This window comes from Crotalus tigris, unplaced genomic scaffold (genome assembly GCF_016545835.1).
Source record: "Crotalus tigris isolate CLP2741 ecotype Arizona unplaced genomic scaffold, ASM1654583v1 scf7180000024430.1745191, whole genome shotgun sequence".
Lineage (NCBI taxonomy): Eukaryota > Metazoa > Chordata > Lepidosauria > Squamata > Viperidae > Crotalus > Crotalus tigris.
The window spans coordinates 1,297,674-1,316,701 of NW_024100597.1; the positions used below are offsets into that span (position 1 = coordinate 1,297,674).

At 36.0% G+C, this 19,028-nt stretch overlaps 1 protein-coding gene across 8 annotated transcripts in view; it reads left to right on the plus strand.

Moving 5' to 3' along the window:
• Window positions 1-19,028, plus strand: part of LEKR1 (leucine, glutamate and lysine rich 1) — a 92,796-nt gene that overhangs the window by 44,464 nt on the left and 29,304 nt on the right. For 3 of the 8 annotated variants that reach the window (XR_005555119.1, XR_005555120.1, XR_005555118.1), the window contains exons 10-13: window positions 436-529; window positions 4,507-4,662; window positions 5,856-6,155; window positions 8,887-9,322. Coding sequence is in view for 5 of the 8 variants with exons in the window: in XM_039330615.1 (XP_039186549.1) it covers window positions 436-529; window positions 4,507-4,662; window positions 5,856-6,155; window positions 8,887-9,270 (934 nt within the window). In the remaining 3 variants the exon portion in view is untranslated. Of the gene's footprint in view, window positions 1-435; window positions 530-4,506; window positions 4,663-5,855; window positions 6,174-8,886; window positions 9,908-19,028 lie in introns of those variants that run through there. The other 5 variants (XM_039330615.1, XM_039330618.1, XM_039330619.1 and 2 more) reach the window with 3 other exon arrangements.

A 19,028-nucleotide genomic window follows, 5' to 3' on the forward strand; every position in this document is an offset into this window, starting at 1 on the left:
TTTTCAATGCTGTTGAAATTTGGAACAGTCACTTAAATGAACTGTTGTAAGTCAAGGACTATAATTACTGTATTTATGTTATTTGTGGAATAACATGATGCTATAAATTCTTTCAGATGTTTTATAATTAGGGTACCTTTTGATGTGGTGTATTTTTTATTTTGGGAGGATTTCTAGATATAAATATGATCTACTGTTTCAAAAATCTGTTGGAAGAATGCCAGAACTGAAGAGAGTCAGTGTCAATTGTACCAGTATTTTCAATACCTATAAGACCTCTTTTGGAAATATTGTCCTGACAGAGGCAAAAACAAAATTTAAAACAAGCAGAATTAGAAGTTGGAAAAGAAATCTCATTTAGAATTGTTTTTATAATTTCTTTGGCTAGATTGGCTAGAATGCATCTTATATATGATTTTTTTTTGGTACAATTAGGGAGTCAGTACTGGTTTCCCATAAGAAGATAACAGAACAGATGCAGGAGACATTAAGACAGAAAGTGCTAAATGAAAAGAATTGGCAAGAAAAGGTAATATTAGGTATTCCGTTATCATCATACTTGTTTGTTTTCTGTAACTTGTTTAGTTGTCAGACAATGCATCCAAGCTTTTGCTCTATTATACTTTTATGTTTGTATTCTTTGCTCAAAGTTAAGATTAATACATACTATAAAAGAGTTTCCTTCCTTCCTTCCATTTTATTTCACAGAATCCCCCTGGATATTTACATTTTTAAAAGCATTTAAAATTAAAAAAAATTCTGAAACAAAAATATTTTTTATATAAAAACAGAACAATAATGTACATAAAACAATATAAAGTACTTTTCATTTTTATTAGTTGTATAATATGAAGATATCAGCATTCTATAGTTTTCATATATTTTATCTAAAACAGGGATCTCCAAACCTGGCAACTTTAAGACTTGTGGACTTCAACTCCCAGAATTACTCAGCCAGCCAGGAATTCTGGAAGTTGAAGTCCACAAGCCTTAAAGTTGCCAAGTTTGAAGACCCCTGATCTAAAATATAGATTAATCTGCTAAACTTTCTTCATTTTATCCTTATAACAACAACCCTGTGAGGTGCATTAAGCTGAGATGGAATTAGTAGTTCAACTATCCAGTGAATTTCAGTGGATGAGAATGAACACAAACCTGCATTTTCCCAGTGCCATAATACAATGCATTTTTTTTTCAGTTAAACTATTTAGCAGTGATGTTGCTCAGCAGCAAAACTGAGTCATTTTATTGTGGGTTTCTTCACAGGCATATTTACATTGAGAAGATGAGCTGGGAAGGATTTAGCACCTAAGGCAGTGGTTCTCAACCTTTCTAATGCCACGACCCCATAATACAGTTCCCCATGTTGTGGTAACCCCCAACCACTTATACATCACCGGGTGCCAGGGGTGTGGCCAAAGAAAAGGGGAAAAAATGGCGGACAGCCTTGTTTGGCGACCCCCGTGAAATGGTCATTCGACCCCAAATGGGGTCCCGACCCACAGGTTGAGAACCACTGACCTAAGGCAATCTGCGCTTGAAACTTTTCTACCAAATTCCTACTTAATCCTGACTGGCTTTATCTCAATGATGTGTCCCTCAATTGCAAGGCAAAAAGAATTGGGGGAGGGGGGGAGGAGGAGTTGCCCTGAAGAGGCAGGCAGGTGGACAGTGTAAATCAAAGTACTTGCTGCACTTGCCTACTTCTTGTTTTCTTGTCCTGGTTTAGCTTCTTTAAGAATGTATTTCTACTTCTGCTTGGTCATTAAACCTCAGGCTATGAATACTTGGTTCTCAGATGTCCCACTTTTTCCTTTCAGCATAGTTTCTCAGAGATAGGATATAATTTTATCATGAATTGGTCTGTTTACACAGTTGGTATCTGTTATGCAGCTTGGCATTCAACATAGGTAACCAACTAATAGCAATAAGAGACAACACTTACATATTTGCTGACAAGTATTAAAATGTGCTGAATGTCAAGTGCTCCAGACATGCTCTCCTCAGACTAAAGAGATGATGCTGTCTTGTTCTTGGGTCATTGTGCCACTATATGGGAATAAAATGTTCTTTTTGAAAAAAGAGAAAAGAATCAAATAACGTGTACCCTAAATGGAAGGGGGAAAAATCTCTTTCAAAACTAAGTTCCTTAAAGTGGAGTTTATGCATTTAATGCCCTGGATTATAAACATATTGTGTAAAAAAGAAGAAAGAAATTATTGCTAGACAGCTTGGACAAGATAATTGAGACATTTTTTTCAGAATGCTCATTATTATGGTTATTAATTGCATGGATTTCATGTGTTAGTTTAATGGGAAATATTTTCATTCTGAGATCAGCTTCCACTTGTGTCAGTACTGCTGACAGTGGCTTGAGAGTACTTTAGGACTTTTTATGATCTATGTGCTTAAGACTTAATAAACACTTTTGCCACATGTCATGATTGATGATGAAGGTACTTAAAAATGATGCCTGAGTAGAAAAACATCATTACTCTGATGCAGCAGAAAGAAATGTGTCATTAAATAGATGCCAATTTCCCAAATTATAAGGTCAGATCTAGTCACTGAGATTGTGTTCTAACTTAGAAGCCTCCAATCTTTTGGGCACCAGGGACCGGTTCTGTGGAGAGAGTTTATCCATGAACCAGAGGGGGCATGGTTTTGTGTGCTGCCTGCCTCCCATGGATGGGGCTTCGCTTGTTTGCACGGCCCAGTTTTTGGCATGCCATGGACTGGTGCCAGTCCGCAGACAGTAAGATCTATGATGGATTGTGTTACCTAAAGTATCATTTTCTTACCATGGTTCTAAGTGCTTATGGGATAAAGACTTAACAACTGCCCATCAGCAATTATTAAGAAATACTGTATATATTTAATGGCTGTATAGCCAGAAGCTATTGAGACTAGACTAGAAGCTATTGAGAATTGTAATCTTAATTAATTTCCCTAATATTTTAAAGCTATTTCTGAATATCTTAGAGCTATTCAAGTTTGCAGCTGATTTTTCTTGTGAAAGAAAAATATTATAATTTTCTAAAATAACAAAAAATAAACAACTGGAGGAAGCATTTAACCCAACTGGAGCATCACTTGACTTCTTTCTTTTGGATAGGGATTCACATTTGAACTATCTTTAAAATCCTTATATTTATGAATTAGTAAATATTGCAGTACTGTAGAGCTGTAATGTTATGTTTTAGGGGTGTGTAGGTAGACAGCATTTATCTTTTTCTATGTAGGGGTTTGTGTGTGGATGTTTGGGTGTGAGTCTGACAGAATTGTACACTGAACCATGTCATTTTGCAATGCAGGTTTAATTTATTGACAGTGATTATTTAAATATATTTGTATGTTTAGCTAAACTTACATTTACTTTTATCATTTTATTACAGCTTTTTCACAAAATTGTAACTAGTGTATAAATTTAGAAGAAAGAAAAGCAAATGATTAATATCCATATATATTATTTGTTATATGTTTATACTGTTTTTAAATTGTTCAGAGATTCTTGCAGAAATTTAAAAATGTCCCATGGTGTGACACTTTGATTGAAAGCTAAGTTAATGAAATCATTATTTTATGTTGACTGAAGAAATTCAACTTTTAAGATACCATTGGAAAAGTGCAATAAAGTAGTCTGAAAGCTGATTGTCTCATCCAGGTTTCCATTTCAGGAATCACGTCACGTTTTAGAATCTCTTACAGTAGGGAACAAGAATGAAGAACATGCACAATAAAAACCAATGAGTTTGTTAAATAATTTTAGATTCTGGATATAATGTATTTACTTCAAATTATCTGGCTGCGTTTGGACCTCACCCAGTGTGGGATTCAGCCAGTTCGCACCATTTTGGCAGAACTGATAGCTAATTTTTTGTTGCCCAGGCCCAGAATGGACTTCCAGAAGCTGCATCCACACAGAGAACCTGTTGTTCATATATTTGAACCCCACCATAGACCTCACCTTATTTGAGGGGGCCTTGGTGCTTGCTGAGCTTGGTGGTTTGCTTGCAGATGTTCCTTACCCAAATTAGGCAACATCATCAGTGCCATTGACTATGATAAACTATGACATGATGATGTTACCTAGTTTATCTGCAAGAAAACAACCAAGCCCAGAGAGTACCAGGGACCCCTCATTTCAACCCTGGGTTATAAATGTTCTCCTTTATTAAATATAACATATATTGATTAGAGTTTCATGGATTAGAAATGAAACACTTTTCATGGTAATCCTCTTTTTCTAAATCTTTTTCAAAATTTTATTGTGTTCTGTACTGTTGTTATGGTTTGTATTACAAAGTAATTAGTATCAAATGCTGTACACTTTTGTGTAATTTGTACATTTTTATTAACATTGTAGATATAAGGATCAGGCTGTATATCTTGACCAACTTAAGTCCCATTATTTCCACAAATAACATTGTACACTATGTCTATTGAACATTGTGCGTATGTAAATTGAACAGAGTCTTAACTGATTTCCAAATGTTTGCTTTCTAGGTTGAAACTGATAGAGTGAAAGAGCACACCAGTCACAAAGAAGAGATTGCTAGACTGAAAGAAGAAGCCAGAATAGAACTAGATATTGAGAAACAAAAGCATCAGGAATTAATTGCAAAATATCAGAAAGATCAGTATGAGCTGCTACATACAAAGGTTTAAGCAACTGAAAACAAGCTATTTGTTAATGCTTAGCCTCAAGAATAATTTAATTTCACACTTTATGTCATAGGACAAAGGGTCACAGAGTTGTCCCATTTCTTTTTAGATGTTAATTATTTAGTACTGATATTAATAAGCAATCTACAAAATCAGCCATTCTTGTTGAAGTGAGCAAATGGTCTCATGTTTTAGTCACAACTGTTCAAAATGCACGTATTTATACAATCAGAATTCAACTGTATGAACAGTAATACAGGTAGTCTTCAACATATGACCACAATTGAGCCCAAAATTTCTGTTGCTAAGCAAAACACTTGTTGAGTGAATTTTGCCCTACTTTACGACCTTTCTTGCTACAGTTCTTAAATGAATCACTGCAGTTATTAAGTTAGCAACATGATTGTTAAGTGAATCTGGCTTCCCCATTCATTTTGCTTGTCAGAAGATCACAACAGGTGATCACATGATCCCAGAACACGGCAATCATCATAAATATGAGTAAGTTGCCAAGCATCTGAATTTTGATCACGTTACCATGGGGTGCTAAAACGGTCGTAAGTGTGAAAAGTCACTTTCTTCAGTGCTGTTGTAATTTCAAATAGTCACTAAATGAAAATTGAGGACTACCTGTATAACTCCAATATCTGAGTACTTATCCCCTTTACAAAATTGTGATATTACAAGGAGTTTTCCTTACTGATATTTCTTGAGTCCTTCAGAGATATTTTGTAGGACCAAGAACCCCATGAAACAACGTAACAGTTATATTTATTCCGTACTCTAAAATCTCAATATGGATCAAGATTTGCTTTAATCCTTTAAGAGTCGTCCAAGATACTTATTTATAAAAGTTATAAAAGTTCTCTCTTTGTTGTGTGTTTAAGAAGACCTATGCAGTTCTTCATTTGAAAATAAAGATTTACTATATTTATTTCATTTATGTATTCAAGTTTAATGTTTTTAATCACTCCCAAATCTTGTGTCCTCTAAGAATTCCACTACTATAGGGTACTTTTTAATATTCATATCATTCTACGGTACAAGCTCTTTTTAAGTCTTACATGGAATGGTATGATGTTTCCTTATGTTTGTTCTTCCAAAATCACTTAAAACTATTTAAATCTACTTAACCAATGTATGTTTGTCAAAATTCTCTGACAAGGATTTAATGTCAAATTTGTTTTCAGATACCTCTATTGATATGTAATGCTACTAATAAACTGAAGGTTGAAATGGAGACACTTGAAAAGAAACTCCATGAAGCAGAGAGGAGGGTTAATGAGAAAGATCACGAGGGGGAAAAAGAATGGCAAAGCCTCAAAAGACAAATAACTGAGCTTGAGTTCCAGCTGAAGGAAGAACAGAGCATTCATAATTCAGTGACAGAAGAGATGAAAGAAGAAATTAAAAAGAAGACCTGTGAACTGGAAAAACTAACTGAGGAACAAAAACAATTGATTCAGACAATGAATCAAGTTCAAGAGGAGGTATGAACTCAACCAAAGGTCAGACCTGGTTCATTATACGATATCCATTTTTATATTTTGGTTTGTTTGAGATACAAAAATCCTAAACTAACAAATGATGGATATTTAGACAAGGAATGAAAATATAAGACCAAATACCATTTCAGTTGTTCTCTCTTTCCCATTATGAACAAGGATATCAACACATGGTTTAGTACCTGCTATATAAACCAATTCTAGATCTAAGATTATTAAGTCTAAAGCAAGCCATTCTCATCAAGGCATGGAAGAGAATTGTGATAAACAAATTAATTTCTCTGCATAGAACCCATTTTCTATAAATATGTACTGTATGTATAGGACTTTCTCTTTATTCTCTTTTCCATAAATGGGATTTCTGCTTGGAAAGAGAGGCAGGCAGGCAATTGATTTGAATATAAAGTTAGGAATGGGAAAAGTGCACACAATGCCACTCCTGTCAAGTTGTTTGTGTAATATAATAAAATAGCTTTCTCATCATGTTAATTTAGGATAAATCTTAAAGTATTTAAAATTTTCAAAGCAACATACTGAATTTGTTCCATTAATTACCCTATAGTGAGCATGAAGACAAAAGGAAAAAAACTGAAAAAATAGAGTTGCAATAGAATAGTAGTATATTTAGCCAAAAGGCATTTGAGAAATCAAGTCAAAAGAGTTTAAAAGAAAAAAAATCAAGAAAAATAAAAAATATAAGAATGTAACTTTTTTAAAGATGTAAAAGAGGAAGTGAAACATATTTTTTTTATGGAAAAGAAGTGCAAGGAGGATTTGCATCTGAGTGGTTAAAATTATTAAAAATTAATGCATGTACTTGTTCCTTTGTTGGTCATTATTTTTATACTGTCCGCTTAAAATATAGTAGTTGCTTCTTCATGGAAAATTCTGTAGTGGAGAAAACAGTCCTGTTCTTCAACAGCAAAACTCAAACCTCAGAGCCATAACATATTTCTAGAACACTGCTTTCTGAAAACTGGCCGGACAGAATGAGAACAGTCTCCTGGCTTTGTTGATTTGTTTTTTAACTGTTATGCTGAATTCCTTTCAGTAGAAGGAATTACGTTCAGAATATTTGGAAATCTGGTCTAAATTTTTGAAACATTAGGAGTTATACTTTAGTTACTCAAGGCTGGCTAGGCCCTCAGGCATTTTTTTGACATTGGGGGTGGAAGGAAAGGGGGAAAGCAAATCTAATTATAGATTTCTCATGATATATCCCTCTGATTCAAGAGGCAGGATAGAAAAATCTAATTAGCTATCTGCCTATGGAATATCCTTTCCAAAGTTTTCCTAATTGAATTGCATCTTAAAATAGATGCACTTGTCATAAAAATCATGCCTTATTATATCTTTTTGACAGTAAGCTGTGCATATAGATGAATAGAAATGATTGGAATATGGACATTATTTTCTGTCAGTGGATGTAGTTCAGTTTTTAAGCTGTTATTGATACATTCATTATTGTAATCTTTATATTGAATGCATATAGTCATATAGTCAATCTATATATCCCACTATGCTACCTACCCCTTTATATTGGATATGACTTTATTTACTTTGATTGAAAAAAGAGAAATGATGTCATGTCTTACTTAATAAGGTTTCTTTTGGATTAATCTTTAGTGAAATCGGGTTCATATTAGTTTTGAGCCTTCACAATTGCCCTTGGTTCATTTTTTTAAAATCATTCTAAAATGCAAAAAGCATTTAAATCCTTTAAAGTAGTGTGCACAGATAACTTGGACTTTTAATTAAAATGATTAATATTTCAGTGGCAGATTTAATAGTTTTAGTGGGTGCATTCAAATTTGGACTAGGCTTCTGCCCGGAAGGCCTGCTACAATGAGGATGCCTTGATTTATCTTTCCAATTTTCCATTCTAAGGCTTGAAGTAAGCACAGTGCTAAAGACATTTCTGGTCACTGTGGTTTTCTTGGGAAGCAAAGTCATTATTCCTAAATGAATTCAATCTCTGAAGCATTTTCATAGTTAGCTAATCATTAAAGCTAATGTCCATCATGGAAAAGCAAGATATCATTTTAGTGAGAAAGGCAAAGTATGTTTTCTGTTGAGTTGAGCACCATGAGTCAAGAAAAAATATTTTATGAATGAAATTATGAGTAATTTCCTATAACAATTTAGCTTTTTTCACTTAATCCAATTTCCCAAACTGGTGCCTTCTACATATATTAGACTTCCACTGCAGTAATTTACCTCTGACATGGAGTTGGGAATGGAAGTCCAGCAGTCTGGCAAGAATCAGCTCGGAAAAGCTATCTTTGAGAAACTTTGTTGCGGAAAACTGTTGAAAATAAAACAGGCAATTTGAGAGACAAATTGTATGTATGTTTATGAAATTAAAAAAAGCAAAGCAGTCTTAGAAGAGATTGGAATAGAAACATAGAAAAAGAAACCAAAATTAGATCATCCAATGAATCTATTTTCAAAAATAGAGAATTATTCCTTCATGCTGCACATGCACATTTTACCACACCCATGATGAAAAACACAGTAGCTAATAAGAATAATTGTCACATGGATATGCTGGTTATCTGTGGTATGGCTGTAAGCATTTCAGTACATAATGTGTTGTCTGCACACGCTGTTCTGAGTACACTATGTTTTGAGATGCTAAAAAACACCCAATATTTATATATCTTTTGTTGTCATCTCAGTAATGTTTTATGAAATATGTCTTTCTTTATCCTCATAGAATGCCCTTCTCCAGGACACTGTACGCAGGGAGTGTGAGGAACGCTATGAGCTTACTGAGGCTTTGGTTCAAGCTAAAGAACAAGTCATGGAACTAAAAAAACTTGGTGGAAACTTTCCCTTGACACAGTGTTCCCTCGGTCAGGGCACTTCAACTTCCTGCTCCACTTTGATCAATAGTCAAAGGTGCTCAAAAGCTTCAAAAAGGATAACATCTGAGATTTCAAGAACCACTAAAGCAGTAGTGTGTGGTAGGAACCAAAACAGCTTCAGTGTTAGCTTGCCTGCTCTACCTACATTGCAGTCACCTCAAAGGAGAACGTCTCTCGATGAATCCAGGAGAAGAATCACAGCAGTTATAAAAAGACAAATGAGTCAACTATGATGAGAAAAGAATTGCTACATTATCTAAGTTTCTTAAAGTGATCCTTCAGGAGGTAATGTTATAAAAAAATACATTTCTGGGAATAAACATGTTTTTAGGGATGAACATTTTTATGCTGACAGCATGCTGTTAAGCTATAAGGCCATGCTTTGCTTAACAAAAAGTTTGAATTTTATTATACAATCATGCTTCCTCATTTTAATCAGAAAATGGTGGTGACTTCAATATAGTAGTTTCTGGCTTGCCACTGCAGGCTGCAAGATCCAACTCATAAATCTTCCTTCCTGTTAGACATTCACTTAATCTAGCAAAGTAAAAGTCATAGAGAAACATCCCAGTCTAACTTTGTAATACCTCATTAAAAAATATGATGTCATCAAAACTAGACTAGATATTTTCTTGTGATTGCCTGCCTGGCTACATATGATTATGGGAGCCACCCAGTTCAATGTAAATTAATATTTGCATCGTGTGTATATGGAGTATAACAAATTAATTTAAGTGATTTCCTTCCTTTCTTCCTTTTCCCATCCCCTGAACATAGACCCACCGTAACACACACAGATTTCATTTTTCAATGGTATTTTAATTCACTTGTTTCCATTGTTACCGTGTTAATAAAAACCTTCTGAATTGTTTGTACAATTGCCAGTTTTCTTCTAATATCCTTGCCTATATTGAGGCTCGTAGAGAGAAGCCAGCTATGGCAGATAAAGTACAAAAGTGTCTCAAGTAGAGCGGGATGTTTGTCCCAGCAGCCAATGATACTCCTGCATGTAGCTCTGTGGGAATATATCTTCCCCAGGCATTACTTTCAGCCACAGTATTTGTGTACAGAAGAGGGCCTAGATCAGGGGTCAGCAACCTTAAACACTCAAAGAGCTGTTTCCCAGAGAAAAGAAAACACTGGGACATGGGGAGGAGGGGTAATTGAAGAGTTTAATTAAAAAGAAATAGAGGCTGTTGTGCATGAGTTCTCTCTCTCTCTCTCTCCCTCTCCCTCCCTCCCTCTCTCTCTCCCCCCTCCCTCTCTCTGATCTTCTGCTCATCTGGCAAGCTGGCTTCACGCTGTTCTGTTCTCCGACAAGCTGACACACATTCTTATTGGGCTGGCTGTCTCCTGCCCTTGGTCTGCCAGTCCTCTTCCCCCAGTGTTCCACAGGAATGGGGACTGCCCCTCCCCCAAAAGCCTTCCACTTATCTTGGCTGCACTAAGTACACAGACATTACTTGGGCATAATGGGTGGTTAACTGCATAACACCACACCTCTAACAAGCCAGATTGATATTTAGGATTGTTTTGTTAACTGCTAACTTCAAATGTAGAATTCACGAAATGCCGGTTTTTGTTGTTGTTTTAGGCAAAAACCCTGCTGATATATAAATTGCAAAATAATGCAGCTTGAGGAAAAAGCACTAGTTTTTTTTCTTAAAAAAAACAGAGTAAATGTATATGAGGCAAAGCAAATTACACATGTCATAAGCAGGCCATATGGAACTAAATCACCAAATATTGATGGCAATTCAGTATCAAGATCATAAATTGTCGAAAGGGATGAAGATGTGCTATTTTGTTCTTCATATTTTAATTATTCTCCGACATAGAACCTGCTGTTCTTTCTAAGTCATTTAACAAATCAACCTAGATCCTATTTAGGGTAATGACTTTTATCTCTGGGTGATGGCACCATTATAAAAATGATGAAAAGAAAACATCAAAAACTGTGATTATGTTGAAAAATGGTTGGGCTACAATTGTAGATGTTATAATTAGAGAAATGCTAAATGGTTGGTATAAGGAGTGGCTGTATGGTTTGTTTAATGAATGTAAAGGCTGTGCCCGATGATTGGAAACATGCTATTATTGCTCCTGTACAAAGGAAAAGCTAGCAAGAGTGAATGCAAACACTCCAGGGGAATTACTTTGTTATATTTTCCTGAGAGAAAAGTTTGAGAAGAACTCTTGGAGGAAAAGTCAGAGTATTAATCTAAAAAAATAGCCAACCGACCAACAAGTAGGGCCTTTTGAACCACTCCGTGAAAGCTCTGGAAAACTATTGACTCTAGTTTAAATGGATATCTTCAGTCTTGAAAAAGGCAGTTGGGTGGATTATGATGGCATTTTCAAATATCAACAAGGTTGTACTGTAATGCTAAAGAATACTAAGACCTGTCCACTATTATTTTGAACTGCAGTGATCTTCATAGTGTACACTCAAAATATTTATGTATGTATATATTTATTTCAAGCATTTATGTAGCCACCCATCTTATACTGAACTCTAGGTGGCTCTCAATCAGAAAAATAAAGAGAATGACCTCAAACTCGTAGTGTAGAAAGGCAAATACTATTTCACAGGTATGACAGGTTTGCTGACAGCTTTCTACTTCAGATGGTAAATCAGAAGAGAAAGAACTACTTTTGCCTTAACAGGATCAACTAATGAAGAGGTGGAGGGAATGATGATCAGATTGGCAGCTGACAGAAAACAGAAAACTGACGGGATGACTAATATTTTAGAAGCACAAAGTTGGAAACTATATTGACAGATTATGCTGAAAGTAAAAGAACTTTAACAGAGGCAAATGTAAAGTCCCTTACTTAGAAAAAAGTAGAGTTATATAAAATGTCTGATAACCTGGCTGATACTAATGCATGTAAAAAGCTTCAGTGTGCAACTTTAGCCTGGTCAGTGAAAGCATAGTTAACTTTCCAAATCATGGGAGATAATCGTTCTGCATTGATCAGAGTACTGTGTTCAATTTTGAAAGCTAGATTTTAAGAAAGATTCAGAGGAACCAACTGGTGAAGATAGTCAGGATGATCAGGTAGCTAGAAATTAAGTCTGAAGAAAGTGGGTATGTTTTTCCTTGAAGAAAAAAATGATTGTGGATATGCCCTTTCAAGTATCTGAAGGAATGTCATAGAAGACTTGTTCTGTATAGTTTGAGACTACAGGGATGGAATAAGGCTCTGTAATATTCTCAAACTGAAGAGTCAACCACTGCAAAGCTATTAATTTGATTTTCTGTACTATGATTCTGTACATGGCTATCTTTGCTGTGGACGTTTTGACCCAATCCTTATATAGTGTATACTACATCTATTTGTATGCAGTAGCTTTGGAATGACATTCATTATGAAAACCATATTCAAATAACATTCTTAACCTTGTTGAATTTACTCATTTTCTAGGCTTTTTTAATATATTAAAAACATCAATTTGCCAAACACTAAGACACAACAAGTGTTTACCCAACATGTTCAACACAAAAAAGCAAAGTTATCATTGTCTTGGTTTGCAGGTCATACAATATATTTGCTAGATCATTAGCTGATTAGTTGGTATGTGAACCCAGCCCCTGTGTGGATTCAGGAACTAATTTAGATGTTTTTCTAAGTTGGCAACTTTAAGCTGTGTGGACTTCAACTTCCAGAAATCTCCAGTCAGCAAGTTTAAAGTTGCCATGTTCGACAAACATTGATTTAGACTCTTCTTTTTCCTGACTTGTGTTCCTAAAAGTTTTTCTGAAGGGCTGCATTTCTCATGGAGTCACATTTCCCATGACAAGGTTCCTTAGAATACCAATTTTGTTATGTGAATTGCCCTTAAATATGGGTTTTGATGAGCAGCCATAACATAAACTTCAAAGATCATCCTCTCCACAAATGTTCAACCTATTTCAACCAACATTTAAATCATTCAATGTTTTTATTCCTAAGACTGAGTTATTGAGTACACAAAGTTCCTAGTAAAGTGCCTTCCCCTAATCAGACTTTCTAAACTCAGTAAAATATCCTGTTTAGCTAAAACTTTGCTGATGTGAAAGCTTCCTTTCATATGAATCCTGTAAGTGGATGACAAGCACTTGTAAACGTTGAGTTTGGAGGTAGTTCTCAGTCATTTATGACAGCACTGAACGAAGGGACCTATGTCCGAAGTTATGGCTGTTGCAGTGCTCCCATGGTCACACTGTGCAAATTTGAGCTCTTGGCAGCCTGCCTGAACTTACAGCCTCAGGGGCACTGCAACTCCCTCCACCCGGTTCCTCCCTCCCCCGTGATCCCAGTCAACCACCCAATCCATTAGTGCAAGTAAAACTGCCTGGGTTCAATAAGTCTCACTGTCTGCCTCACCCACCAGCGCAAGTAAAGTTGCTAAGGAAGCTTCTAAAGCACCACAAGAATGGAAACTGCTTGGGGAATGGCACAAAGCCTTAATAAGAAGGATGTGCTTAGCATAGGTTGTGCATGTCTATCACTAGCTAGAGAAAAAGGCAAAGGTAACCTGGGCACCTGGTGGGCTGGATGGGTAGTGAATCTTCTCAGACCAAGGCAGCTTTGCTTGCACTGATGGGCTGGCTGGGTGGTGAATCTTCCTGGTCTAAGCAGCTTTGATTGTTCTGGTGGACTTGGTGGGCAGTGAAGTTTCCTGGGGCCTGGGTAACTGCACTGATGTTTTAGATGGGTGTTTGAGCTTTCAGGGATGGCTGCAACTTGATACTGCACTGTAGTACACACACATACACACACACCAATTTGTGCAGAGCCTGCACTGGGCATCCTAGGGCCTCCTTCACTTACCTAGGACTCTGTCTGCTTAATGCCCCACAAGATCACTTAATGACCAAAACCAAAACCAGGACTACCAAAATTGCAGTCACTGAGTAAAATGATCATGTGACATCTCATTAAACAACTGTTTCACTGACCCACCAAGATTCCTCTCCCAATTTGTTGTAAATCAAGAACTATCTTAGCACTTAAGTATTTTGCATTGTCCTAGTATGGTTTAATTTGACAATCACAATGATTTCATCTAGGATGAATTGTGAAATCAGCAGAAATTATAGCTAAATTATTCCCTTTTAAAAACCCACAAAATTTGGTGGATATTTGAAAAAAAGCATTTTACTTTCACTTGCAGCATAGTCCCATTTGCTTTAAACTCTAGGAATATGAAATGTTTAATCTAATCAGCATACTAGGAAGCTACAGTAGATAGATTTAATCATAAGAAGCCATCTTAACTACATATATCATGATAAATATTTATCATAAAGTTGCTTTCATGTTAGTGGCCTTTTAACATTGCTGCAGTTTTGTTTTGTTTTTTTGCAATCAGCTGGAAGCAGAATTTTTGCAATGTCTGTTTCTGTAGCTACAGTAAGATCAGTTTCCAATGTCTGCTCAGAAATAATTTTCATTTAGCAAAAGTTGCCCCAAAGGTCTCAAAAGTGCTTTTTCAAAAGGCAACTGGACTGGGGTTTTTTTTTCCTTGAAGAAGAACAAAATGTTTGTTGTTCTTCTTTCTCAAGGAAAAAAACAGTCCAGTTGCCTTTTGAAAAAGCATTTTGAGATGATTATGACTTGGATGACTGAGAGTCTCTAGAGACATTTGCCCCAAAGGTGCTTTTTCAGAAGGCAACTGGACTTTCTTGATTTTTTTCCTTGAAAACGTTTTGCTTCTCATCCAAGAAGCTTATTCAGTTCAGAGCTGAAGTGCTTTCAAGGAGAAAGTCCAGTTGCCTTTTGAAAAAGCACCTTTGGGACAACCATCACCTGGATAACTGAGAATCTTCATAGACTTTTAGCAGCTCCTTCTTGCAGTCAATGCATGGCAATACCTATCCATTACATAGTTTAATCACTAGATGGCACTAGCTGTAGTTGTACCTCATGCAACCAAGAAGATCCTGTTGTTCTGTTCCTGTTAAACAAGAACAAAACTAGTAAGTTTTTGTTTAATGTCTGATGGTAAGTTCTTTAAACTATTCGTGTCAACAGTGATGAAATTCTTGTCTTACAGAACATGTATTACATGTTGGCGATTGTCCTCTGTTCTATAGGACATAGGTCCACTATTTGCCCCTGAGATTCACATTTGCAACAGCACAACTCAGGAGCACTCATAAACCACTTGGTTTGATAGCAAAAACTGAGGGGAAAAAATAGTCCTGCATTCAGTGTGGGAAACTATAAATGGAAATCGGATAGGCTTTCTGACTAAGCTGGTTATTGCTGATTAATGGGAGCAGAACAATGATTTTAACTTCCCTTTCAAACTTTCTGATGAGCAAATTAAGGAAACCCATTCAAGCTAGCCTTCAGCAATTTTAGGAAGCTTTTAAGTAATACAAAATGTGGCAATTAGGTTGCTAACTAGAACATGCTTCATCTGCCTTGTGGGTTGACTCCTCAGCACAATTTAAGGTGTTAGTTTCCATCCTAACAATGACAAAAACACTGCCACCATCGCCACCACCAATATATTAGATCTTGTTACAACTCTGCATGAGCAGGAAAGATCCTTCTGAAGACATCCTTACATTAAGATGTTCATTTGTAGAGACAAAACAGATGGCCTTCTCCATTCCTGAACTATACAATCTATTCTTCTGAGTGTTGCTTTTAGTATCTAAGCTAATACCTTCCCTCTTTAGCCAAAGTTTTGGCAACTCTTCTTTAGCCAGTCTTTTAAAGATGGATTAATGATTAAATAAGTTATTGTTTTTAAAAGATTTCTATTGTTTTACTTTTATTTGATAAATCTTATGCATACTAAGGACTAAATTTGAAAAATAAGTGAATAAAATCCTATCAATGTTGCGTAAACAAATCTTTTATTATTCCGCAGGTCATAGATAAATCTGTCACATTGGGATGTTTCAATTATTTTTTTCAAAATAGATTTTGAGGTTTTGTTATGATGTGCTCAGAAGAAACACCTGCATCAATTTCAGATTTTGTGCAGATCCTGAACACCAATTTTATAAGTTTATATTCATGCCCACTTTTGCTTTCTTCATGTTGGAAGGACAGCACAAACTATGACCATCACCATCTTCTAAAGAGTCTCCTTATTGAAAACTCTTTGCTATAGGCATTTTGTCTGAAATATCTGTGTGCTAGAGATATTTGTGCAAGATTAATCTGCATGCTGGACAGTGTGTTACAAACTCCTCCGGGATTATTAAAACAAAACTGTTCTTACAAGGCCTAGAACTTTCATTACTCTTGGCCCTCAAGAGAACTTCTGCCCACTGCATAAGTAAAATGACAAACATTCCCGTCATTAAGAGCTTTCCATCCAGAGTTTTGCCTTTATTGTAAATTTAATTCAGTGCCAGAATATAATGACCTTGCATTCCCAATGAACAGCAGGAGTCTCTCTTTGTACCCACAAGCCATCAAAAATTCGGTTATCAAGGAATTACACAGAGTTCTTCATGCTGGAATATCCAACAGATATACAATTGCCTGATTATTCAAACAGAACAAAATGCAAAGAGATATAAACAAAAGCCCAATCATGACGTAATGTTACTTTGCAAAGATTTAGTTGAGTTGTCCATTAAATATTAATTTGATTAATTTAATAGGGTACAATAGTGGTAAGGTTAAAAATATGTCCCAGGGATCTCAAAAGAAATTTCTTAATGGAAAATGTCTGAATGTGACACAAGTCTCAGAAATAAAACCAAATGTTGCTAGTGAACCAGATGTACCCGGGAGAGGACAGACTGCTTTTGTTCATTAGGCTGTCTAAACTACTGACCCCTCAGGGTTAGTAATACAGCACAATATATCCAAAGACACCTAGTTCTGGACTCTATCAGCAGGAAGATCACAGCGTACTGCTTTATTAAAGCAAATTGCTTCACACACAAAAATGCAGACCAAAATTGACTGCAAAATCTTGCAGAGGATTAGGAAGATTGAAGGGTTGTGTTATTTTTACAGTTTTCCCCTTCGAGCACTAGTTTTGAACATCCTGTTAGTTTTGGAGTGCTGGTATTTGTTTTTAAGACATTAACTTTTTTTTATCATTATGATTTTCCCTTCACAGAGAAATTGTGGAGTGATCCATATTTAACATGCTCAAGATATTATCATCATCTAACTTATTTGCTATCAAAATTATTAAACATCAACCTTTGGGTATTTATTATGTAGCTTCTTCTATTTGAAATGTTATATTCCAACTTTTGCAATTCTAAATCTTCCTTCTTGACATGAAACTGGTTCAAGGTATATTAACAGTGCTGTTAACCTCAGGCAGGATCTTCAGAATTTAAAAAGTTGCGTCAAAAGGACCATGTTGAAAGCTTCCGTATTAATCATTTTTACCTAGCAGCATCTGTGCTGCACTGTCTACTTCCCAAGGCCACATGTATGACTGCTAAGCACAACTTGCTCAGCAAAGTGAATATCTGAAAACACCCTGCTTGAAGTCCCGCCAGTGTGTGCAGTTTGCTGTCAAGAGAGAAGGAGAACTTTCTCGGAAACAGCATCCCAGTTATGGAAAACTCCTCCGAGATTTGTTTGGTTGGCCCTATAAACCACATAAAAAGGGTTTCTATTTGCCTTTTATTTGTATCCTGCCTTTATTATTTTTACAGAAAATTCAAGGCAGTGAACATATCAATACTTCTTCCTCTTCCTATTTTCCTCACAACAGCAACTCTGCGGGGTGAGTTGGGCTAAGACAGGATGACTGGCTCAAAGTCACCCAGCTGGCTTTTATGGCTAAGCCAGGACTTGAATTCAGTCTCCAGCTTTCTAGCCTGTTGCTTTAACCACAACACCAAACTCTTCTCCAGTTTAATCACTTAATTAATTCATTAATAATTAATAGCTAATTAATGGCTTAATCAGTTATTTATGGAATAAAGGTAGCCCTTGTTTGACGACCACCGCTGGGACCCAGAATTTCCCTTGCTATTTCCATATTGTGTTGTTTCTCTGTGCCATATAGTATACGTGGGTATATGGATAATTCTGTATTTGTTTATTTATTTTTGTCATATTTATGTAGTGTATATTGGAAGTGGTGACCCTTTGAGAGCTGTATGCAATGAAATTTCATTTTAATGTGTGCCGATTAGTGTACATTCAAAGTGACAATGAAGTTATTATTCTAAGCAAGGTGCTTGTTAAGTGAAACAGTTGTTAAATGAATCACACTCTGGTTAAGTGAATCTGGCTTTCCCCATAGACTTTTCTTGTCAGCAGCTGGCTGAGAAGGTGATCACGTGACCCCTTGTAAATACATGCCAGTTGCCAAGAGTCCAAATTTTGATCATGTGACCATGGGGATGCTGCACAGGTTGTAAGTAGGAGGACAAGACATAAGGGACTTCTTTCAGTGCCATTGTAACTTCACACAGTCGCTAAATGAAGGGTTCCAATTTGAGGATTATCTGTAATGATACTGAATTTTAACAGTTTACTGTTTAAGATGCCCCCCAAAAAACTCATCATTACAGAGCACAGGAATGCTGTAAATTAAATTAAATTAAATGTGGCATCCATCTATGTGTACCACAATTATTCTTAAAATCAGGACTTTGTGGTTGTGTTCAAACTACAGCATCTTTCTGATAGAAAATCAGAAAGGAAGCATTGTCTTTTTAAATCATGTTAGTCTGCTGTGTTTTCAAGACATGTCAGTCTGCTATGTTCTCTAGTATGCCTTCAATCTGATGTTTTAAAAATTATAATGGAAGGTCATTTGTAAATTAATTTAAAAAAAAACCCCACCAATGTGTTACTTGAGTTGCTGGAAGCGTGTCTAAAACCAGGGTGACACCATGGATCTATAAACATGTCAAACAGGCAGACTTTGCAGGTCTGCACTGGCTGTAGTCCAAAACCAAAAATATAACACAGTCTGGCTTTTTCAGGGTATTACTTGTCAAAAAACATCTTATTTAGTTCTCGCAGATGCGAGAAACACATATTTATTCCAGGCATC